Source organism: Salvia hispanica, chromosome 6 (assembly GCF_029641045.1).
Source record: "Salvia hispanica isolate PSC_SH4W2 chromosome 6, Shi_PSC_v1, whole genome shotgun sequence".
Lineage (NCBI taxonomy): Eukaryota > Viridiplantae > Streptophyta > Magnoliopsida > Lamiales > Lamiaceae > Salvia > Salvia hispanica.
The window spans coordinates 45,207,541-45,232,472 of record NC_142697.1 but is presented as its reverse complement, the minus strand read 5'-3'; the positions used below and the strand labels follow the sequence as shown (position 1 = coordinate 45,232,472).

Genomic DNA, 24,932 nt, shown 5'->3' with positions numbered 1-24,932 from the left:
TTATAAATTCTTCAGGCCCCAAATTTGAAGGGATATTATGATTAAATTTTGATTTGGTATGATTTAGTGCATGCGTAATTGTTTTTTACAAAATATACTCAAAAGTCAAAACCTACCTAACTCTCCCTCTAAATATTGTTGCATATCTCTAACGAGACTTGAGAAATCCTCAATTTCTATTAGTTTGAGAGATGAGATTTGATGACATAATGCTATTACAAAAGATTCAATAGATAAGAACCATATTCTTTTACAATCCAGGAAAGAACCGATAAAGAAATCCCAGAATGAGCTTATAATACACTCGACTCTGTTACATTTAATGGAATAAAAATCTAATGGATTTGATATCAGGCTGCTTTTGGACTGTCTGAGCGTGTCTTAGGCTGATAGGTTGGGCTCATGACTACTGGGAGCTGTGTCATGATACCAGTGCCTTCAAGATTCAAGATTTGTAGTTTAGCCAAACTAACAATGCTATTTGGTAACTCCTTTAATTCCCTGTTCCAACTCAAGTCAAATTGTCTTAACTCAACCAATGCCCCAAATCCTTCCTGAATCCCTTCTAGAGAGCAGTGTGCTAAAGAAAGAGTTCGCAATTCAACCAATTTATACATGCTCTCAGGTAACTTGGCCAATGCGTTATTCCGACTTAAGTCAAGTCGTCTTAACTGCACCAAATTCCCAATTTCTCGTGGAATCTCTGTTAGCTTGCACCATGATAAGAGAAGAGTTTGCAAGAAATGAAGCCTACATATGATTTCGAGGCCATCCTTTGACATTGCAATGTAACTAACGTCCAACCATCTCAAGTGAATCAACTTTTCCATTCCCTTCGGAAGAGCTTCACTCCTAATTCTTAACACCCTAACACTTTTTAAGCAATCACAAACTTTACAACTTTTCTTTCTCCCCTCAAGAGAAGGTATCTGCCACAATACACTACGATATTCTTGGACATGAGAAACCAACGAAGAATCACAAGCTTGACAACTTCCCTCTTTCTTATCATTCTTCCTAAGAAATAGAGCAAAATCATGTACTATATCATGCATTTTACACCATTCTATAGGTTCCCCTGACTCACTTTCCTCAACGTCTTGAAACAAAGAACGCATTGCTAAATTATTCAAATACTCTTGCCCTTTGAGTTCCACTTCACCATTTCCACTATCAGAGCCAAGATAACCTATCGCCATCCATTGTTCTATTAGAGTCTTCGCATGAATTCGGTGATCTTTAGCATAAAAGGCACAGTATGAAAAACAACGCTTTAGAGTTGGGGACAGCTCATTGTAGCTTAAAACCAAATGAGGAAAAAGCTCGAATTCTATCTTCTCCAATTTCCATATTTCACTATTCTCTACTTGTTTCCACCCTTCCAAATCCTTGTACTGTAAAAGTCTTCCCAAAACAATTGCAGCAAGAGGCAATCCATTGCACTTGTTAGCTATCTTCTTGCCAATATCCTCAAAATTTTGACATTCCACCTCACTCTTTTCTGGAAGGGATGTGTCCCGCAATAATGACCAACACTCTTCTTGACTAAGCTTATTTGGATGATACATATCATCGCCTAAGGTACCCATCATCTTAGCTACCCTTTCATTTCTTGTTGTCACCAGAACTTTGCTGCCTGCTGCACCACATTGGAGACTTATTTTCAGGTCCTTCCATTTGCTTTCATCTTCTGTCCAAACATCATCAAGGACAAGAAGAAACTTTTTTCCTAAAACGGATGCTTCTAGTTTCTGTAATACCAACGCCAATTGGTCGGTATTTGGAGGAATTGTTTCTGATCCCACACTATCAACAATCCCACTGGCAATCCTAACCACATCAAAGGGATCAGAAACACAAATCCATATTCTTAACTCGTAACAACCCTTCACTTGAGTATCGTTATAAACAAGTTTGGCAAGAGTTGTTTTCCCAAGTCCCCCTGTCCCAACTATAGACAGAATTTTGGTAGAGCTACCACTAAGCATCATATTCCTCACTATGACATCCTTTTTCCTATATATGGTCAACCCATGAACTTTCTTCAAGTCAATCAAATGCGTGGATTGTTCTCGCCAAGGTGCAGGCACAAGATTAGGCGCAGGTAGAGAGATGACAAAATTAAAATCATCTTTTTCTCTTAAAATCTGATCAAGTGTGGCTTTTACATGTTCTATTTTCTTGGCAGTTCCACGACGAACAGAGACTTTGTTGAAACATCTATGTGAAGATGGGATGAAGGAGCAACATACCTTGTTTTCAGGCTCAGGCTCAGGCTCAACAGAAGCTTCCATCTTATGTTTGAGAAGAGAGTAGTTCCATTCATCTAAAATGTCGTCCATCTCATAAGCCGTTGCTTCTAGCTTCTTTAACCAACTTTTGACGCTTTGATCCTTCACTCCTCTACTTTCTGCATCATCCAACACCTTTCTGATCATCTCGAGCTTCCTGGAAAGATCGAGAAGCTCCTTCTCTACACCTCTCACCAAATTGACTTCATACTGAATCTGATCTTCGATTATAGCTGCAACTCTCTCCACAACAGCTGAAATCATAGCATCGGCCATTTCCACTAGATTAGCTACTACCTGAATTTGGAGATGTATTTTGTTTCCCTCATATTTTCTTATCTTCATTTAAAGGTGGAAACCAATCCATCATCTTTATTTTCAGCTAACGTTTACTGCATAGTTGCATGTGGGGCATAGGTTTTGATTTTTGTCGTTTATTATTGTTGAAATCCAAGAGCATGTTTTGAAACATTTCATTAATACATGTAACTAAGTTTGACATTCATGATATATTAAATTTAAAATTAGAATTTATTTTCCTTTTTCTAAAAAGGGATTCCTCAATATTTGAAGCCTCAATCCATTAGTTAGAGAGTAAAAGTCTTAAAAAAAATAAATTCAAACCCATACAGTATATGCAAATATAGGGGAGTGATCAATTGCTAACTACAACTAATTTAAGGTCATAGGATTTTAGAAAATGTGTGGTCTACAATTTTCCACGTGTAATTTTCGTTTTTATTAATAAAATCAAAAAAGATAAAAAAAAAAACTCCAAATTAAGGTTTTGGATGAAAATGTCAATATAGTGTTTCGAAATATTAACACAATGCTTTGAGAATATCAACACAATGTTTTAAGAATGTTAACTCATTGCTTATATTGACATTCTACATGTATTATATTGACATATTTTATATAGTATGTTGACATTTCTGTTGTACGAAAAAATTAAAAGTTTTTGAATTTTTTTTCAAATTTTGACGTCGGAACATATGCATGTAGGATATCATTGGAATCCTTATGAAATTATCTTTAATTTGATATATGTTATATGAATTTAAAGTTTTGGGATTTCTTTTAAAAGTTAGTTATAACTAAATATGTAGTTAATTGTCATTAATACCCCGATTGATATTTTTTGCAATTAATCATATGGCCTTATTGACGTTTTTCGTTGATCGTATTGACATTTAGGAATTGATGATCTAAGCCCTTAATTTGAATATCTAATAATATTATTTAGTTGTAGTTAGCAATTAAGTTATGAGTTAGCAATATAACACTTCCCTGCAAATATAAATATAGTTGAAACCGAAAAATATATAAATATAGTTCATTACAAAATGCATATTTTCAAATAAACCTAATCACCCTAGATTTGAATGAATAATTTTTAAAACTAAATGTAGAGTACTCTCCGATTACTATAAAATAAAAAAAATAAAAAAAATTTGAAACAAATGAATATAAAATGTAAAATTATTTCATTGAAACTTAGGATCGTAGCATTAACTATAATTCGGTAAAGAAGATAGTGACAGAAGTCTGTGCAATATTTTGGTAATTACTCTACTTCAGTCTCAAGTCTCGACATTATTTTGCATGATTATTGATTAAATTTTGCTATTTAAATTATTCTAGGTAATTAAAATGCCAATATAAGATAGATTGGGCTTCAATGACAGCCCATGTCAAATTGGATATGCAAAGAGAAAATAAGTTGTTTTGCATACCCTTCATTTATTGTTACTTTATTAGATAAAAACTGATAAATAGAGTACATAAATTGAAAACTAGGATATACTGTATAATTTTTTTTTAAAATTCTTTATTTTCAAATAAATATTAATTATAATGTTTTATAATATGACAATTTCTATTTTTATATTAATAAATAATATTAAAATAATTAATTTAGTGGTGGGTAATTGAACGAAAATTTCATAAGTGTTGCCGGAAAATTTCATAGCTGCCCTGAGATCTGCCGAACAATTTGGTTTTTTGAAGAAGAAAATGTTCATAAATTTTGTTCGCATAGTAATAGAAAGGCCCAATAATAAATTAAGTTAAAAGCCTACATGACAAGGGCTTTGTCCATAAGCCCATTAACACAACAACAATAATAATCAAACAACGATCCCCTCTATGGATATAAAATTATTCTAATATAGTCCGGGGCTTGGAAATAGTCCTAAATCCTCTAAAAATGGAAACATTGTTGACAATGTATCTTTTAATGCTAAATTTAAAAAGTGTAGGAGAAAGGAAATAAAATAGTAGTAGACTAGTAGTAGTTAAAGTAGCATTAGTAGATAATAGTGAGATTCACATTATTAGTCGTGTAAAATGTGGTGAATAAATTTCCAAAATAGAAATAAATAAGACATATCAAAATGACAAAAACATATTAGTTTTTTTATAGAGTGAACTACATAAATGGTATCTGATCTTTCACTTTCGCACATAAATGGTACATGATCTTTATTTTATATCGTTTTTGGTACTCAGTTACAAAAATAACCCTAGGTACCAAATATGTGATTTTTTTTCATGGAGGATATTTTTGAAAATTTCAATTAAATGGTACCAAATATGTGATTATTTTTTCTTCCTTTCTTATTTCTCTTTTTCTTATTTAGTTCCTTATTCTTTCTTTTTTCTCATTTTCTTCTTTCTTTTTAGTATATTATCTTCCTTTCTTTTTATACATACATCTTATTGCATTATATAAATAAAAAAATAAAATACCTAATTAAATTAGTTATTTAAAGTAATTAAATTAATTTATTTTTTATTAAATTATTTTATACTCATTTTAAGGTTGAAACACCTAACTAATAATATTCAACTTTTATACGAGAGAGTATATAATATACAATTATAAATTATTTCTTGGTTGACATAAAATTTCTTGAGCCACGAGGAGAATCTGTGTTGACCCATTACAATCTAAAATGAAGGTATGAAAGTATGAAAAATAATAATATTATACATAGCTTAATAGTTGGAATAATTGATTCAAGGGTAACACTGGAAAATGAGAGAAAAATTAATTAGCTACACAACAAGCAAGTTATAACCGACAATTACTAATTTGCTACCCGCATATGTTGATAAAATATGCAATACAATTAATGCATCTTTAGATCACAAAATACCTTTAATTTAATCTATTACTATATGTAAAATAAATAAGTTACGAATATTTAATAATTTAGTTGAAAACATTAATTGATCACGCAACATTTAGTCTTAATTAATAGAGGAGTGCATGAACCCCAATCAAGTTGTGGACTCCACTAATCCCTATTAAAATGCTTAGACAACATGCAAACTTCCACACTAAACCAAAAACAAAACTATAAAAAAAATACACACACTCACACAACTTAAATTAATTTATCCATAAACCTATAAAACTCGTTCAATTCCACATTTAACAATATTATTTTCATTATTTTTTAGGCTAAGATTTTTGGCCCAATAGGGGAATGATAGAGGCATATCATATTCAAGGGTGTGTTGGAATGATGGGGTTTGTGCAAAAGTGCCAAATTTGAACCTACACCTTTAACTATAATAACAATTTAGCAAATTCAAATGAAAGAAAAGGAAGGGTGAGGTATGGGGATTAATATTGAAATTTGCCCCAAAAAGAATTATATACGAAAAAGCAAAGTGTGGATGATTCGATTTATAATTTTATTATTTGTAGCTGCGCCGGCAGTCAAAGAATGCCTTTGAAAGTCATAAAAAGGTCTTATATATAAACTGAATCATGACTCTATTTTAGTTATTGATTATGTTATGAGATTATAATTGATGTGTTGATCAAATAATGTGGAATTAATTTTGAAAGTAAAACAATATTGCTAGGCACAAGGGTTTAATTTCTATTGGCCACTTTGATATAAAAAAATTCATTTCTAATCTTAATTTTTCTTTAAAATCAATGTTACATGTCACAATCACAAAAACACACACTATATTCATTCAAGAATGCTTGTTATTTGGTTATAAATACATGAACACTAGAAAAGGTTCGAATATCCAATGGCCCCTCAACTAATAGCTTTGCTTTTGGCTACAAGAATGAAGGCCATTACTCTTAATGACAATTATCAACAACCTTAACTTCCCAATTATTTAAAGAGAGGTAGCCGTTCAAGCCACATGCATTCACGAAATAATAAATCTTGACCAACAAAAAGTAATAGAGATTTAATATATTTTCCTTTTCCCCCTTTTGGATCACACGTACACCAACAAAATAATCAACATATATTGAAGAAAGAGCTCATAAATTCTAATAAAATTAAAGTGTATTTGAATAAAATAAAATACGAAATTATTATATGAGATAAATATGGAGTGTATTGGATTTTATTATGGTGTGTATGGTCACATGAATGCACGAGGGGGTTCCTCTCATAAATCCCACTCATATTGTACCCACCATTCAATCATTTCTGTGGGGACATTTTTTAGTAATCAAATTCTTTTTTATGTGTTAAAAACACTTTCATCATTCCAATCAAGAAAAATAATAAAACAATAATAGTGTATGAGTATAATTTTAACAATGATGGCAAGAAGGTTTATCTTGGTGGGAGGTAGAGAATCTCATTGTAAAGTTGATTGGGGTGTATATTCTAATGCATTTAACTAAGTTATTCATAAAAATAAATGTATAAACATTATGGCATATATACTAAAATATACTGTGTTGATATTATGCGTTGACATTTTTAATATATTGCGTTGATGAGTTAACAGAGTAGCAACTTAAAAAGTTAGCAATATAACGCACCTCATTCATAATATATATCCTCGTGTCTTTAATATTATTGATCGGCATAAAGTAACCTACAATCATCATATAAATTATAAATATATAGTCCATTTAGTTAACAATAAAATACTAGTGTGGATCGAATAAGTAAAGTAAATAACAAACAGATTGCCTCCAATAAAAAAAAATGAACTCAAAAACATTCCCTTCTATAAGCATAGGGTTCTATTTTTGTACTAGCAAATTATACAAAATATTTCTCGAGGCAATATGTGCTGACTCATACCTTCAATTTCTATTCCCCTTTTCACTTATTTTCTGTCTCATTCTCTTCTTCATCACACCCTCTCTCATGCAAATACCTTCCCTCTCTATATAAAAAAAATTCCACCAATCCAAAGAAAAAAAATTGAGAAAAAAATGGAGCTTTTGATGATTTTGGTAGTCACAGCAGCAATATTTTGCTTATGCAAAATTAGAAACTGGTGGAACTTCAACACCACCACCAAATCATCAAAGATTCCTTTGGGAAGCTTTGGAATCTTCCCTTTTGTTGGAGAAACAATTCACTTCATCTCTTCCGCTTATTCCGACAGGCCGGAGAGCTTCATCGACAAACGCCGCCACACGTGAGTACTATATACACACACTACACACACTCATGCACATAAATATTGAGGTATGAAGCTACAAAATTGAAAAAATACACAATATTTAAGGTGAGTAAAAAAATTGATTTTAACATCCCTTGTGTCATATGCAACAATTCTCTAATTCCCTTTATTTAAATGGTTATATTTCAATTTTTTTGGTATTTTCTTGAATATGTGTGATTGTTTTTATTTTGATTTTTTTTTTTTTTAGGTATGGGAAAGTTTTCAAATCACATTTATTTGGGAGTCCTACTATAGTGTCGAGTGATGCGGAAGTGAGCAAAATAATTATGCAAAGTGATGCAAGAACTTTCATCCCATCTTATCCCAAATCACTTATGGAATTGATGGGGAAATCTTCGATTTTGGTCATTAATGGAAGTTTGCAGAGGAGGATTCATGGATTGATTGGGAGTTTCTTCAAATCTTCAACCCTAAAATCCCAAATCACTGCAGAGATGGAGAGGTATGTGATGGAATCAATGGGAAGATGGAGAGAGGATTCCCCAATTTACATCCAAAATGAAGCCAAGAATGTAAGTCATTTAAAAAATAGTACTTCTCATTTTTTTAAAAGTTTTTTATTTATGGTGGATGAATGCATAAATTTAAATTCTTGGAAAATCACACATACGCACGTGTGTGTGTTTAATTTGGAGTAGTTTTGAGATTTTTTGTTTGATGTTTGCATGATTACTTCACACACACAGAGTGGAAAGATGAACTGTTGAAGTAAATTAATAACTTTATCTATATGATGAATGATTAGTGCAGCTTGTACTTTAAATTTTTTTGAGATAATTACCACCTAATTAATTTCATACTACTACACAATATGTGGTATATAATTTGAAACCTAATCATTGGTGTTTTTTACATGAGTTACTTTTGCATGATTTATTGTGTCCACAAAGATAGCAACTTGGGTGATTATTATGTCTCCTCTTAATATAAATTTATTAATTTTCCTCAATTTATTTTTTTCATATCATTCTTATTTATTATTTAATTTTTCAGATTGCATTCCAAGTGCTAGTCAAGGCATTAATTAGTTTGGATCCTGGTATTGAAATGGAGCTGCTAAAAAAATATTTCCAAGAATTTATTGCTGGACTTATGTCCATTCCATTAAATTTTCCTGGGACTCAGCTCTATAGATCATTACAGGCAAGTTATCAATTATTTTTTATATATTTAGGAATTAAGGTATACTTGATTTTAATATTCATAATTTAATTTTGTTTTTTTTAGGCAAAGAGGAAGATGGTAAAGATAATTGATGGGATAATCCAAGAAAAGAGGGGTTGTAATGAAGGAGTAACAAAAGATGTGGTGGATGCATTGTTGAATGATAAGAATGAGCAATTTACAGATGAATTAATTGCTGAAAATATGGTTGATTTGATGATTCCTGGAGAGGATTCTGTCCCACTTCTCATGTCTCTTGCCATCAAATACCTCTCAGATTGTCCTGCTGCTCTCACTCAATTAACAGTCTCTTTCTTCCCCTCTCTTTTTTTTCTACATTTCAATGATTATTATTATTATTATTATATAAAAAATATTATTGTGAGAGCACTGCACTGAACGTATAAAGTATATGCACTGTGAGAACGCTACGACGCCTTATTTAAACGTTGTGTAGATACTTTACTCGTTAGTGCTATTTATTTAAGAATTTTCATAATTAAAAACCCTTTCTTATATTTGTATTATTTTGTTTATGGTGATAGGAAGAGAACATTAAATTGAAGAAGCACAAGGAGAATCTCAAGGAGCCATTTTCTTGGAATGATTATGTATCTTCTTTGCCCTTTACACAAAAAGTAAGATAATTTCTCAATTCTTTTTATGTCACACGTGCATATGTTCAAGTGACAATTATTACTTGTGGGCTTAAATTCTCACCAATCACCAAAAAGTTTGCCTTAAATCATGCAATCTAATAATTAACTAACAAGTCTCCTTATATTAGTTTCATCGATGCATGTTACGTGTATATTTATAGTATACGAGGCACGAGATTGATCGTAAAATTAAACAGGTTATTACGGAAACACTAAGGATGGGAAACATAATCACAGGAGTGATGAGAAAAGCAATGAAAGATGTGGAAATAAAGGGGCATTTGATCCCAAAAGGATGGTGTGTTTTTGCATATTTCAGATCAGTTCATTTGGATGATAAATTGTATGACTTCCCTTATCAATTCAATCCATGGAGATGGCAAGTAAGATTCTTAAAATAATTAATTTATTGTATATTCTTGATACTAAATACTTAATTTTGTATAATTAATTTTGGTGACAGGATAAGGAAATTAACAATAGCAACTTCACCCCATTTGGAGGTGGACAGAGATTGTGTCCAGGTCTTGACTTGGCCAGGCTGGAGACTTCTATTTTCCTACATCATTTTGTTACCCAATTCAGGTACTCATCATTAATGCATTTAAAAAAGAATTATTATTAAATTCTTAATTAGGGTCTAATTAGGCAATTAGGACTGATAATTAGTGTATGATATGTATCTGCTGCAATTTTCCCCATTTCCTAACAACCAATCTTCTTATCTTGAGTGAATTAATTAGGAGACTAGTAACAATGCTTAACAATTTCTTTTTTTACATTTTCATAAATCATTTATTACTTTCTATGTTAAGATTACACATTATTATTGATAAGCTCATGATTCGTTTAACGTGACATTGGTTTGATTAAAGTTTTGAAAAGAAAAAAAAAGTTTATGGCTTAAAGGTATGCACCTTTGCTTAGCTGGGAGATATGGGTTAATGATTCATTTAGGGAAAAGTTAATTTTATCAAAACTAGGTAGGGGCCTGGAACTAAGTTTAAAAAGCAATTTGTTTTTAAATGAAATTTCACCTGAAAAGTAAAAACAGAGAAATTAAAAGAAAGATAAAGATAAAAAAAAATACATATATAGTTGAAATATGAGAAATGAAGCATTGAAAGTGTCATAAATAATGAATGTTACTAGTTGATTTACTTGAGAAACGTATCATATATTAAATCTTGAATGTATGCCATCATTTGGACTCTAACTATTGAAACATCACATTAATCTTCCAAATTTTTACAATTAAATCAACTCTACGTATTAGGGTCCTGTTAATTTGATCATTGACTAGACAACTAACCAACTAATTTCAAATTATGAAAAAATGTATTTTCTTCTTGTGACAAAAGGGGGGCCATGTTTAATTGGAGTGATTCTATATTACATTGTGACTATTCACGAAGCATGAACATTATTTGTTTCAAATTAACGATATCAATTACTCTGTATCCACGAAAATTCAATAAGTGACAAAATGTCTCTTCGAAACCAAACGAATGCCTTGATTGGATTGCAGATGGGAAGCTGAGGATGATTCCATTGTTAATTTTCCGACGGTGAGGATGAAGAGACGAATGCCAGTGTGGATCAAAAGAAGAAGATACTCTTAAACATTTTTTGAGGTGACTTCTCAACAAACCCTAGAAAATTCCCCCTTTGAAAAAATTACAAAAAAAAATGACTAGGTGACAAAACTACCAACCAACATGAAGACAAGAAAGTAGATTTATTTTCAAAAAATTGAAAGTTGTTGTTATGAAGTGCACACGTGTGGGGCAGTTTGAGACTGACGTAGTATGCCATTTGTATCCAATAATGTTGTTGTTTTCCTTTTATTATAAAAATATAGATTTAGTGGTAGATTATAGATATATAATGTATAATGTTTAGGAATTCCATGTAAGAATTATGTGTGTTTATTTCCATATTTTTTATGTATTTTATAGATATAATGTATATGATATATACCAAGTAGATTTTACATTCGACATGTAAGAACATTGTATAATCACTTTGAGGGATTTTTTTATAGAATTGAAACAAGATAAGAACAAGACTTTGAAGGATTTTTTTTTTCCAAATTCTTTAGATCACTTTTCTTTCTGACTTTGTGTCTGTATAAATGGAATACAAAGTTGGAAATTGATTCTTTAGTTAGGCGAAGTGGGCATAATTATGATTGCATTATTCAAACATAAAGGATTATTGGCTACTTTTTTGCCTTCCACTTGTGTTATTTTGGGATGAATTTAGACAAAACGAATGGTCGAAGTCAAAATTGATGTGAGAAATTTCAACTTTTATTGGGTTTGAAATTTAATTAGTGGAATCAAAAACAATGCTTTAACAAGGGTTTTGTGTGGTTCAAGTAATATTTTATGTTATAGTATAAGTTGTAACACGACAAAATGGATAGTAATTAGAAAAAGGTAAAAACGTGATTCTTGTACTTGTTTAATATAGGAGAATTGCAAAAATTGACTAATTTTTTAATTGACATTTGGAAACAGCTGAAGGATTGTGATTGGGTCATTTCACTATTTTCATCAATCATAGGGAGAATATGTAAATTAATGTCGGCCATTATGCAATTAACATACATGAACATGAACAAATAGAAGGGGGCCTTTCCTAATAATTTAAAGGATGAATATTCAGGTTTTAGAATTTTATTTGAAAAGATGTGTTTTCTCAAATCATTTAGATTTTTATCTGAAAATATTTTAAATTTTAGGATAACCTTAAACCCCTACAAAATATCCAGACGAAATTGCTCATGGAGTAATACAGCACTAATAAAATATGGCATTATCTCTTATCTATAGAGATTTTTATAGTTTTGTAAAGTTCATAAACCTAAAACTCTATAAATAAAATTTAATTATAGAGTAAATGAAAGAGCAAGCAAGCATTTGAGCTTAGCTCATATTTGACTCCATTATAACTCATGCGATCAATCAAGCCCAACAACAAAACAAAACACAAAAACTAAATACTTCAAAAAAATTATTTCGATTCTACTATTTTTATAGTAATGTTTTTTGACTCGGTACATGATATATTTTCCAGCCCAATTATACAACATTCATTCTTTCAGCAGCAAAATGTATTTGGGCCTGGAATTATGGCCCATAAAATTAGGGTGTTTTTAATGACTCACAATAAAAACTGTATTTCATGGACATTAGTATTAGGCCCGACAAATTGTGCGTATCGGATCATTATCTGATAATGATATAATATGATAAGATCAAACTCGAACACGACATGATAGGAAAATCCTCAACATGAATACGAACATGGCATGGCTCGTACAAATGCGAGTACGGCACGAATATGGCAGTAACATGACAAAATTAATTAGTACTTATTTAATTTAATTAACTAGAACTAGAACTGTCAAACTGTTGGGCCGACCGTTCAAATGTGGAATTTGGTCGGGCCGGGCCGGTTTTGACAGCTCTAGCCAGAACATGATTTATAGTGCAGATTGAGCAGGGAATTAGACAGTAACAAAGCAATTTCATAATGTTCTATGCTATGATTCAATTTTGGTGTATTACTATGTAGTCAAAAGAATTTGTGTACATGTATATTTGTAAGAACAAAAATTTTTGAATTAAGATTTGAGATTTCTTCTTAAATAGGAGGTTTTGACTGTTTCTGAGATTGTTGTTTTTCTGCTTCTTTCATTCTCCTCTCAAACTCCTTCCATTCTTCATAACTCCTTGCTCGAGTCTGAAATGGAATGCCATTCCACACAATTTTATAGTTTGATTATAGTTAATGATGATTTAAGAATCTTTAAATAAATAAAATTTATTAAAATAATAAAATTATGTAAAACTTTTGTAGTATAAAATAAATGATAAATAGGTAGAGAACTTTACCTTTGACCTTTGCTGCTGCTTATTTTTCTGTATGGATTCACCCTATATTTGAGAAATGATATTTATCTCGGAGTTAGTGAATTTTCATATATTTTTTTAATTAATGGAAAGTGAATTGTCATAGAGATAAATAGTTATTGAAATTACGGAATTTGATTAGATTATGGTCAATTTTGTAAGTTTTAAAAATGAAATATTGAACAATGAAGTTTCAATTGTTTGTAACTAAGTTATATAAATACAAAAAGACATCTTTTGGTGATGCTAGAAAATGATGCTGCTTCATTACAATAAGAAATGAAAGGAAAATAAAAAAGAAAAATATTTATCTTAATGAAGCAATGTCGCTTTAAGTATCATCAAAAGATGTCCTTTTAGTACTTCATTTTCAAATCTTATATGACTTAGACCAAAATTTTAATCAGAATTCATCATTTAAGTTTAATTAATTACCTGAGTTCCTAGAGTCGGCAAAACTAGATGTTCAACCCATTGTGCATCAACTACTCCTATATTTTCATGAGGGACCTGTCACATTTCAAAGAAAATTTAATTATTTACTCTGTTCTAACGAGTAATGTGTAATTTAATATTTTAAGCATTATCAATTAAATATATATTAATTCATAAAAATATACTATTACCAACTCATGAGAAAAAAATATTTTACCTTCACACATCTCCAAAATGCAAAATCAATACCCCAACCATGGACCAAATCATTCTGATAATTAAACAAAAGATTTATTAGAAGATTTCTATAGCATAACTCTTTTGCAATCAATTTATTGAATATAATACCTGAATTACTTTCCAAACACAACTCCATGATTCTTTTGAGAACACTGGAGCCATAATCTCAATAAACCTAAAAAAGTGTACATTGAAGTAAACCTCGATTCAACCTTTTATCGCTTTGATTATTCGCAAAAGAAAGTACTAGAAGTAGTAAACAAAATATGTACCCTGCACAAGGAGGGTAAAGTGGATTTTCACATTTTTCATCTGCGTCCCTGCAAAATAAGTTTATTCACATTTTAGCCTTAATATCTTATACTATCATTACTATTGTGCAATATAAATTAAATACCAAATACATACTTGTGAACTTCCACATTATTTCTTTTCATTGTGATTTTGTATGTTGGCTCACTGCTTGATGTAATAGCAGGTTGTGATATTTCTAGTCCATGCTTCTTCACAAGCTTTATATACCTAAATATCATTAAAAATAACATGAGATATACCACAAAAAGTACATGTAAATATGCCATATTTTATTATACATAATGAAAAAATTATTACAACATACTCTTCACTAGTGAAGTTGTCTACACCCAAATCTTCATCCCAAATGAATATATACTCAAATTCAGCCACTACATCTGGATGGAGAAATCTTTTGGCAAACCACCTGTGTTTTATCATAATTAAAAACAAAATAAACAAAATTAGTAATTCATGAAAATCTGGTTTTTGTGATTTAATGAAGATCATAAATTGAGTTACTAGAATATTCATATTCATTTACCATTTTGTTTGTTTTAGACCAGTGGTGTGGATTGCTCTTTGTGACCATTCAAATTGATCCCACTCACTTGTTTTCCCATCATAGTGAAATAACATTATTGCAAAATCCTCATTAAACTACAAAAAAAATGATCTTTCAAACAATATTTTTCATAAAATAATAAAAAATAAAAAAAAATCACTAACCTTGGAGACTATTTTGTTCACAATATCTTTTTGTTGAATCCCAACTGCTAAAGCCAGCAGATACCTTGGTCTTTTTGCTGTTTCCTAACAAATAACATCACATTTTTTCAATAAAAATCATATCTTTGAAGATATCAAATTAAATGTCATATATTTGAAATTCAATTTTAATACTCACATTTCCAATATCAACTTGAAGAGAAAAATCTGAGGGCATTCCTTGGGATAATGCTGCTTCTTTGCATGGATTTGAGGCTATATATATCTGCAATGAAAATTTTCTGTTTCTTGACACTTTTAGTGTGTGAAAAAATGAAAATTTGTGAACTTACTTTAGACATGTTTCTTGAATCATAGTCATCTGCATAGCTGGAATATGAATGATCAAAAGGTGAATAAAAGGTGTCTTTTTGCACCTGCTCACAAGAAAATGATATTATCAGAATTTAATGTAAAACTTATTTAATACTAGTATAGTTTTTTTGGGGATTTTTCAAGAAACCTCATGTATTTCTCTGAGAAAGGAGCCAAATAAAAATCCAATTGGGATGCAAAGAAAGGCTATCAGCAGCAGCCTTAGATCTGCTAACATCTTGTATTCCATCAAAGCTTTCATCTTTGTCGTGATCGAAGGCTTCAAACGACGTCGTAAGGGAGAAAAGGATGGATGCCTCCTCTTTCTGTTTTTGGAGATTTGGGATATATAAGTTTGGTGGGCCATCAATATTTGAACAATCTGATACTATAATCAGTCAAGAATTTTGTAATCTGGTGTTATTTATTAAGAAAATAAGGAAGAAAATCTTGTATATAATATGGATAAATTGCACCTAGAAAATTTCTTTAGTCCTTTGACTATACCATTGCTTCTGTATTGATGAAATGGAATGAAACAATAAAAGTTCATCAGATTTTCCTCCATAGTCTAAAGGTGGTAGATTGCATTGATTGCTAAGACAAAAAGGCATGTAAAAATATTTAATCATAATACAACATAGCTTCAATAATATTTGGAGCATTCATGATCAATTGAAGTCAATTTAGTTGAATGAGTTACAGATATTATTAGTCTTTCCCTCAACTGCAGTTATAGTGCTAGATTTTCTATGTAGTGAATACAGACGAAACAACGCTCGATCTCTTGCCTCCCACGGGTGTCTTGGTGTCGGGGAAACAGCCTTCTATCTCCGCTAGATCCTCCACACAGCCCTTGTCAGTCACATTGATAGGATAAGTCACTAAATGAACACCTCCCATATCTTGGACTTCATCTTGGCTGTAAATCTTCCACATTTTGTCACCTATTGATAGAATAGTCTTCACGCATTCTAAACTATGCGGCTCGTTGTACAAATCTTCGTCTCTCCCAGTGTGCTCGTACCATAATGAGCGACGAAAGGCACGAACCCCTCCATTGATGATGCTGTTTTCTCCATTTTTTGGCTGGTTTTGGTAGCAGCCTATTGCTATCTCAGTGTCCCGTTTCCCATCCATCGACCTTTGGTTCACGTTCGCTGATCCTATCAGTAGATAAGTATCATCCACTGTGAAAAGAGAACAAAAATAAAACTCAGATTAGTTCAAGAACATATCATTCATAGAAATAGTCTCAGAATCTTGGAAAAAAAAATTGCTACCTATCATGAGTTTTGAGTGGACATAGACCATGAATCTCCTATGCTTCTGTGCACTCCAATAGTGTGTTTGAGGGTGTGGATTGTACGGAGGGACGAACTCGCCTTTTACCTCGGTTTCACGGTTAGCAAGGCAGAAGAAGTTCAAGTAGTCCCTTGGATGAGCATCCTCACCACTTTCTTGAATTGCCTCTGCTATGAATTTATACATCATTTTCATGGTCTCTCTAGTCCAATGCAGTATGTCTTGAACCGTCTCGCTCTCGGGCACGCCCTCGGGCCACATTGGTATCACTATATACGCGCTAAACCTCTCCCTCGCCTTGATCTTGCTAGCCACCTTGAGAGCAATCTCAATAGGAATCAAGTTCCCACAGCCACAATGCTTGTTTTCCTCCCACATATGGCAGCCTCCTATGAAGTACTGATTCTCGACGTATATAAACCTATCGGCCCTCCTTATTGCCTCCACATACGCCTCATGGATGCTTCTCTCAATAGGAAGGCTCTTAGGCAGGGGGCTCGCGGAGACATGGTCAATGGATCGAAAAACTTGAACGTTCCAACTTCTCTCCGGATTAGGCTGCTGACAAAGTTCTTGAATTGAACTAACCGGAACTAGGAGAGACGGATCACACTGTTTAGTCCATCTCTGCTCGAAATTCTCAAGCACGTCTCTCGCAGCCTGGCCCACGACACAAGCATGAACGTCGTGCCATGGCTCCCTCGGCCCCCCCTTGTGGAGGCTGGCCCCTTGGAGACTAGTTTGGTAGAAATCATAGCAATGAGACTCCATGTTTAGAGTCTTGAAAAGGGAATGCTCCTCTGTGTCATATCTCCCATCACAGAGGTCTAATCCACCAAGAAAGCTCATTATCTCGCGGTTTCTTGAAGAGTGATCGACATGGCTGTCCACTGTTATCGCCTTCTGATGATGGGCGAACACGGTGGGAAACTTATCATGCAGCCTCGGGCAGAGCCTGCACACGACCTTCGTATGCTTGAAGTAGGAAAATGCATCCTCATCATGAGTCTTCATCACCCCTTTGTTCTTGATCAAAGGCAACGACGTCTCATCATCCCACAGCAAGACCCTCACAGCCACCCCTTCCTCTGCCTTACGCTTCAGCAGCTCCCCGAGCTTCACCCCACGCGCATGAGGCACATCCGTCTCAGGGTCACGCACCTACAAAACACATCAAAATCATCACTCATTCAAGAAAAAAAATGATGATTATGCTTTTTGTGAGACTCACCAAGGCCATCCTTGGATTGAATGACCATCCAGCAATGTAGATCAAGTGCTTCGCCCCATCAATCGCGTTGTACACGTCCTCCCAGAGGCGCCTAGGCCTACCATCCGAGGGCGGGTGGAACGAGGGATGGTGGTGAGCATCTTGATACAATGTGACACCACAATTTGACCTCATAGGAAAAGAGGTATTCTTCAAACCTTGATATCTATCATTTTCCAATGCTTTCTCCCAAGTTTTTTCGTCTTCTGCAGGCTTAAACCACACAATAAACTGCAGCTTGAGCTTCTTCTTCTGCTGACCACTCTGTTTGGATAAAGGGAAGAAGCCATTGATCAAGCTCGACTCGCCTAGAAGCTTATGAGCAGGTATGTCGATCTTCCCCAAAACAGAACACTTTCGTTTCAATGTCAACGTGATCGTTGTCTGTGGTGGATGAGCACAGAGAATTTGGAAAGTTTGGTTCCAAACATGATCACTTTCATTAGTAGTTTTTGCCATTTTCTTGTTGTCAATCTTGATAGTCACGTATGAAGACCTTCTACCTAAAGATATACACTGCAAAAACACAACCAAAGTTCATGAAAAACATAAAAAACATAGACTAAAAGCATCAAGAACCAATTTTTTTCTTTCAAGAACCAATTTTTAGTCTAAAAACATAAGATTAAAAGCATCAAGAACCATTTTTTAGTCTAAAAACATAGACTAAAAGCTTCAGGAACCAATTTTTTTCTTCAAGAACCAATTTTTAATCTAAAAACATAAGATTAAAAGCATCAAGAACCATTTTTTAGTTTAAAACATTGACTAAAATCATCAAGAACCGTTTTTTCCCTTTCAAGAATCCTGTTTTTTAGTCTTAAAACATAGACTAGAAGCATCAAAAACATGGACTGAAAGAATCAAGAACCATTTTTTTCTTTTAAGAACCATTTTATAGTCTAAAACATGGACAAAAAGCATCAAAAAACATAGACTAAAAAGCATCAAGAACCTTTTTTCAAGATTAATGATCAAGACAGAAACTTGCCTTAAATGGAACAGATGGTTTCGACATTGTAGCACGAAAGATCGTTACTTCGAGCGTGCCATGAAGAAATTTGCCATTTTCATTCATGTTCAGACAGTTGAAGATCAATCCTCAAAATCTAGCAATTTCCCTTTTGAGATCAGAAAGTATGTAAGAAGAAGCAAACAAGTTGATGGCAATATATAAATGGAAAAAAAATGTTAGTGTAATTTAAGCAAGCTGAGAAAACTTGTGAAGATACATATTTGTGAGTCTTAGAGGGAAATCAATGATGTGTAGTGTTTGTTTTTGCTTTAAGCTGAAGATTTTTCATGAATATTCAAAATCTTAGTTATCATTGCAAAAAGCAAAAGTAATGTGTGATTTATATAAGTCAGCATAGGCATGATTCCATTAGATTGTGATACATTATAAGTTAATTGGAATATCCTTTCAACCAGTTGAGATCACCTAATACTTTCTCAACTGCCTTTCAATGCCTTTTTTATGTAAGCATAACTCTTCATTTTATGAGAAAAGTATTTAATATTAGAGTTAATTGTATGTAGAATCACAAAAAATGTCATTTCTTTGTAATTTATCATTCGAATTTTCAAAATTGTAGAATATTCTAGAATTTGACCAAAAATGAAAATTATTATATTGTTACATATAATTGGATGAAGATTTTATTCAATCATAAGATATTGAGTGAGTTGCATGCGACTAGTCTTTTTTAAGATCAATAATGTAGATATAAATTTATGATTAATTATGTATCTATAGTAGTGATATACTATTGATGAAATTAATAATCGAAATTAGGTTATGACATAATAAAAATAAAATACTAAAAGATTTCGTGCATCTACGTGGATTGTGATACTTCCTATGCTGAGTTACAATTGGGGAGGAAATTATTTTTTATTAAGTTGTGGTGACAATTATTCTCGTTTAATATATATAAATGATGTTTATGTTACACCACCAACACATGTGCTTGGATGCCACTATTTCGTGGAGCATAAAATGTAATTTGTTTGATATTTTGAATACATTTGTTTTCTTGACTTTTATGAGTCTGAAATTTCGCATTTGAATAATGAAAGGAGTGTAAATATAGATTTATAGTTACTCTGTTTTAATTTTTTAATAATAAGTTAACTATACTTACTAACCCAATTTTACCCATGTTGTAATTTGGTGTGTTGAAATTTTAATATATTTTATTTATACTTTTAATAACTTTAATATCTGACCAAAATTCCGGTTGGATGAAGAAAAGGGTGCGGTATTTGTTGTACATTTGGTGTAAAAATAAAAATAATCATTTTCTAAACAAACCAAAAACGAAATGGGCATTTGGAAGCCCAATTGGTTTAAGAACTTATGGGCCATTTTTATATTTAAAATTTAAACTTAAGATTCAATTATTAGCCCATTATACATTTATAAAATCATACAAAGAAAAAGATTAGAGAAAACAAGATCACACAATTACATAATGATGAGATGCAACTAAGCTGATAAAATAGTTTAAGGAAGTGAAATAAATCAGAAATCATTATTAATCATATTTAAGGAAATTCACTTATTTACATGTAAAAAGAACAATATTTATAAACTACGATGACTGAAATAATGAGTTACTCCATTCATTCCATAGTAAGAGTCATTTTATCATTTTGGTACGTTCCATAGTAATAGAGTTATTTCATTTTTTAGTAAAAGTCAACATATTTTTCCACACCTACGTTACTCTCTCTTATTTTTTTCTCTCTTCATCTCTTTATATTTTTCATTTTCCACTTTATTCTCACTTTACTTAACTCAAATAACACAATTTTTCTTAATCTCTGTGTCGAAAAGAAATGCCTCCGTTACTATGAATCGGAGGGATTACTATTTAATATACTAAAGATAGTTAAGTATTAATTGAGTTAACTAGATAGATTAAAGTGTGTACTATTTTAGGTATAATCGATATTAATTGATGCTATAAACTATCTACACATTTGTTATTTTCAAAGTTCCTATCAAAGGCAGCTAATCATTGGCCAATTTGCAATGTCGTGGACACGTGACATTAGACATTTCTGAAGGCCCCCCACAATAATAGAATTTATTTTATTTCGATGAAAGTTAGTATTTGTATTTATATAATTTTTTTTATTATAAATTAGTGGAAAAACAAGCCACGTGGTGAAAGTAAGGCATTCTTGTTAGCATTGGGCCCACTTTGATGAGTGCGGTCTTATCCACATTTGGGTCCAACAAGAAAAAGCCCAAAGCCCATACCCATGTGAGGGGGTTAGTTGGAAATGTGTTTCTACTTTATACAACCAACTTTGTTTATTTTGTAGGGATTGGATATTATTTGTTTTCATTTTTTTTATTTTTTACCTTTTGTTTTTATGCAATCTCATCATTTTTTTTGGGTTTTTCTTTTGTTTTGTATTTTGATGAGTTTCTCAAAATCAAATTTCACTATTAAAGCTTTTCACATCATTCTCTATGTTTCAATAAAAATTAGGGATATTGGTATCTAATATCATAAAACTTTCAAAAAGTTGAATTTTTCCCATGAACTTTAAAATTGATAAATAATATCACGAACTTTATCCCGAGTTTTTTTTTTCCCATGAATGAAAAATTTATGTTATTTTAATAGATTGAAGAATAATTTTGGAGGGTGTGCTTCAAGAAAAACTATCTTCAAAGATTGAAAAACTTGAAACTTTCAAAATTGTTGTCGAGAAATTACGAAAAAAAATCAGTACCATAATATTATTTGTGGGAATTTTTTCATTCATGGGAAAAAACAAACACGGGGTAAAGTTCGTGATATTATTTGTCAATTTTAAAATTCATGGAAAAAATTCAACTTTTTAAAAGTTTCGTGATATTAGATGTCAATATCCCTAAAAATCAAAGCTATCAAGAAAGCAAAACTATTGGTACACATATTTATTGATTCGATGTAGTCAATGAAAATTTTAATTTAATCTATTATGATGCATCTAGAAAAATAGTTTAAGTTCAAGAATAAGTTGAGCAAATCCAATTGGCAAAAGAGGAGGAGATAACAATGAGAGGTGGCCCCTAATTTTTCAATTGATTGCAACATTATATAATTATATATTACACTATAAATTTAACTTGTGAACTTGAACTCATTCGGTCCTACCAACGTGATCTACACACAAATTAAATTATTTATATTTTATGTTCAAATATAATTCCATATCTTAATACTATCACTCTACCATACCCATTCACCATCAACTCTTTATTTCTCTTTTTCAACATTCAAGCTTATTATTAAATTCTATAAGCGCAACAAAATGTGCTAGAGTTTTCTCGATGAAACTATTTTATAAAAGATTAAGTTTTGTCTTTGAACATCTTTCTAATATGTGTCAATGGATAACAATATAAGCCCAAAAATTATAAAGTAAAACAAAATACTTAGTAAAGACAAATTTCATTAGTTTTCATCGACCTTATATGCATCTTAATTGACAACATATTAGCTTGATTTTGGCATATACTTACTAAAAATTTCTCAAATAACGATTGCTTAAAATTTATAGTTACTCTTTTTCTCTCTAATTAGGATGGATATAAGTATGAAATTGTATCTCAAGCAAGTTAGACTTATCCACCACTTTGGAAGAAAATACACTCATTTTGTATTGTAACTATTTATTATTCTAAAAAGCAAAACTAAACAAAAGTACTCATTATCATGGAATGATATAGGTTTATATAATTCGATTTATGAAGTCATAAATAAGCTAGGTGGTGAAATGCTCATTCAATTATGATCAAGGAGATGATGATATGGTTTGGTATAACTCTTCTTTAGTAGTAGTAGTAGTTATCATCATCCCCACTAAATTAGGCAATATCCATTTCTTGCCCAATTAATGGGAATAGTCATTATATTTAGTAATTTTTATTCTATCTCCTTTCTCATTTCATTACACTATCAAACATTTTCTATATCTCTTGCTCGTTGACACAAGAATGTTAGGTATGTAGTAAATCTTTTAAAAGATTGCCAAAAATCCAAAGATTTTGATTGTTTGGTTTGGACAATTTCCCAATTTGCACCAAATGAGTTGTTCTTATACTAGTAAATGATATCAAAAAATTATAGTGAAATTTCTACTCAATATTACTCTTAGACATAGATATACAACGTATGGTACATAATTTTTGTACTCCTTCCATCCATGAAATTTTGTCACATTTTTCCATTTTCATTCATCCCACAAAATTTGTCACATTTCACATTTCACCATTTATAGTAGTGGGTCACACATTCCACTAACCTATTTCCACTTACATTTTATTATAAAATTAATAGTTCATTCGTTCCACTGTAGCTGAGTTGTACTTCTTTTTGGATTGTCCTACTGTAGCGGAGTAGTTTTCTTTTTTTTCGGGCAAAAAGCAACAACTGTTCTTCTTTCTTACTTATCTTTCTTACTTTATTATCTCTTCACCTCTTTATCTTTTTCATTTCTTACTTTATCATTCATTTACTTACTTCACTTAACACAACTTTTCTCATGCCGGAAAAAAACGCCTCTACTGCAGAGAGAAGGAGGGAGTACTACTTTAAAAGTATAACCTACTTCTTATCAACTTTTTCAACTCAACTCACTTTTTATTGCATTTCTTAAAATTCGTGCCCGATTAAATCGTGACAATATTTAAGGGACGGAGGGAGTATTTTCTAACACCATGGCCAAATTCTATCAAAACTTTTGGAATTGATATTCTTACTAATTAAATAAGTAGAAATCATTAATTAATGTAACATAAATCAAATTTTATTTATAGACTATAAAAATAAAAATCCTAGATCCACTTGAGCATATACTCAACAAACCCACGTGTCTCACCGGAATAATTTATTCCCTACATTACGTCCACGCTTCTTCATTTACACCCCCAATCCCCTCTTCTCATCTCCCCCTTTCCAATTTTCCCCCTTTCCCCCAAAATCCCCTAATTCCCGCCGCCGTCGCCGCAAAAATGTCGAGCTACGGCACAATCCCGACCTCCTCCTCCCCGGCGGCGACCTCCGTCAGCCTCGAGTACATCTCCCGCGCCAAGGACCGCATCAAGGAGGGCCTCGGCGCGCGCCGCCCCTGGGCCGAGCTGGCCGACGTCCACAGCCTCGACCTGCCGCGCTCCTTCCGCGAGTCGTTGGCGCGCGTGCGGGCGAATCTCGCCTACTTCAGCATGAACTACGCCATCGTCGCGCTCGCGATCGTGTTCCTCAGCCTCCTCTGGCACCCGATCTCGCTCATCGTCTTCCTCGCGATGCTGGCGGTGTGGCTCTTCCTCTACTTCCTCCGCGACGAGCCGCTCGTGGTCTTCGGCCGGATGTTCAGCGACAAGGTCGTCCTGATCGTGCTCGGAGTGCTCACGATCTTCGTCCTGCTCTTCACCGGCGCGACGACGGAGATCCTCAGCGCGCTGCTCGTCGCGGCGGTGGTGGTGCTGATCCACGCCGTCGTGAGGAGGACCGACAATTTGAGCCCCGATGAGGAGTCCGCCGGGCTGCTGAGGTCAGCGAGTCCTCCTTCCTCCTGATTTTTTTTTTTCTATTTCGGTTGTTTATCCTCTTCGATTCCACTGTTTCTGGTGAATTTGTGGTGAATTTTCAGAAATCAATTGATTTGATCGTGATTATCAGTTGTTGACTTGTTGAATTTTTTTTGTGATTTTGTTCAATGTATGCGTGAGATGTATTTATTCAACAACACTCTGAATTTATTTGCCAAAATCTAATTATGTTTGAAGTTTGAATCT

At 32.5% G+C, this 24,932-nt stretch overlaps 4 protein-coding genes and 1 pseudogene across 4 annotated transcripts; 2 read left to right on the top strand and 3 right to left on the bottom strand.

Annotated features, from left to right (window-relative positions):
* Nucleotides 1-207: 207 nt before the first annotated feature.
* Nucleotides 208-2,620, bottom strand: LOC125203578 (putative disease resistance protein RGA3). Its single transcript, XM_048101958.2, has one exon. The coding sequence runs from the start codon at nt 2,565-2,567 to the stop codon at nt 351-353; it is 2,217 nt and encodes a 738-aa protein (XP_047957915.2). The 5' UTR covers nt 2,568-2,620; the 3' UTR covers nt 208-350.
* A 4,821-nt stretch (nt 2,621-7,441) lies between these two features.
* CYP90D1 (cytochrome P450, family 90, subfamily D, polypeptide 1) lies at nt 7,442-11,536 on the top strand. Its single transcript, XM_048108159.2, has 8 exons — nt 7,442-7,715; nt 7,951-8,275; nt 8,757-8,906; nt 8,991-9,233; nt 9,473-9,565; nt 9,784-9,969; nt 10,050-10,171; nt 11,115-11,536. Exons 1-8 carry the CDS (start codon nt 7,507-7,509, stop codon nt 11,206-11,208), a joined length of 1,422 nt encoding a protein of 473 aa, XP_047964116.2. The 5' UTR covers nt 7,442-7,506; the 3' UTR covers nt 11,209-11,536.
* Nucleotides 11,537-13,237: 1,701 nt separating this feature from the next.
* LOC125206949 (uncharacterized) lies at nt 13,238-15,820 on the bottom strand. Its single transcript, XM_089061640.1, has 13 exons — nt 15,707-15,820; nt 15,537-15,620; nt 15,383-15,469; nt 15,205-15,288; nt 15,020-15,135; nt 14,801-14,902; nt 14,590-14,703; nt 14,454-14,501; nt 14,290-14,356; nt 14,159-14,212; nt 13,942-14,016; nt 13,489-13,530; nt 13,238-13,336 (listed from the first exon to the last, which is right to left on the bottom strand). The coding sequence occupies exons 1-13, from the start codon at nt 15,818-15,820 to the stop codon at nt 13,238-13,240; spliced, it is 1,086 nt and encodes a 361-aa protein (XP_088917766.1).
* A 388-nt stretch (nt 15,821-16,208) lies between these two features.
* Nucleotides 16,209-19,301, bottom strand: PLDEPSILON (phospholipase D alpha 4). The gene is made up of 4 exons (XM_048106977.2): nt 19,125-19,301; nt 18,095-18,649; nt 16,842-18,024; nt 16,209-16,748 (listed from the first exon to the last, which is right to left on the bottom strand). Exons 1-4 carry the CDS (start codon nt 19,209-19,211, stop codon nt 16,309-16,311), a joined length of 2,265 nt encoding a protein of 754 aa, XP_047962934.2. The 5' UTR covers nt 19,212-19,301; the 3' UTR covers nt 16,209-16,308.
* Nucleotides 19,302-24,071: 4,770 nt separating this feature from the next.
* LOC125204801 (PRA1 family protein F2 pseudogene) lies at nt 24,072-24,932 on the top strand (annotated as a pseudogene).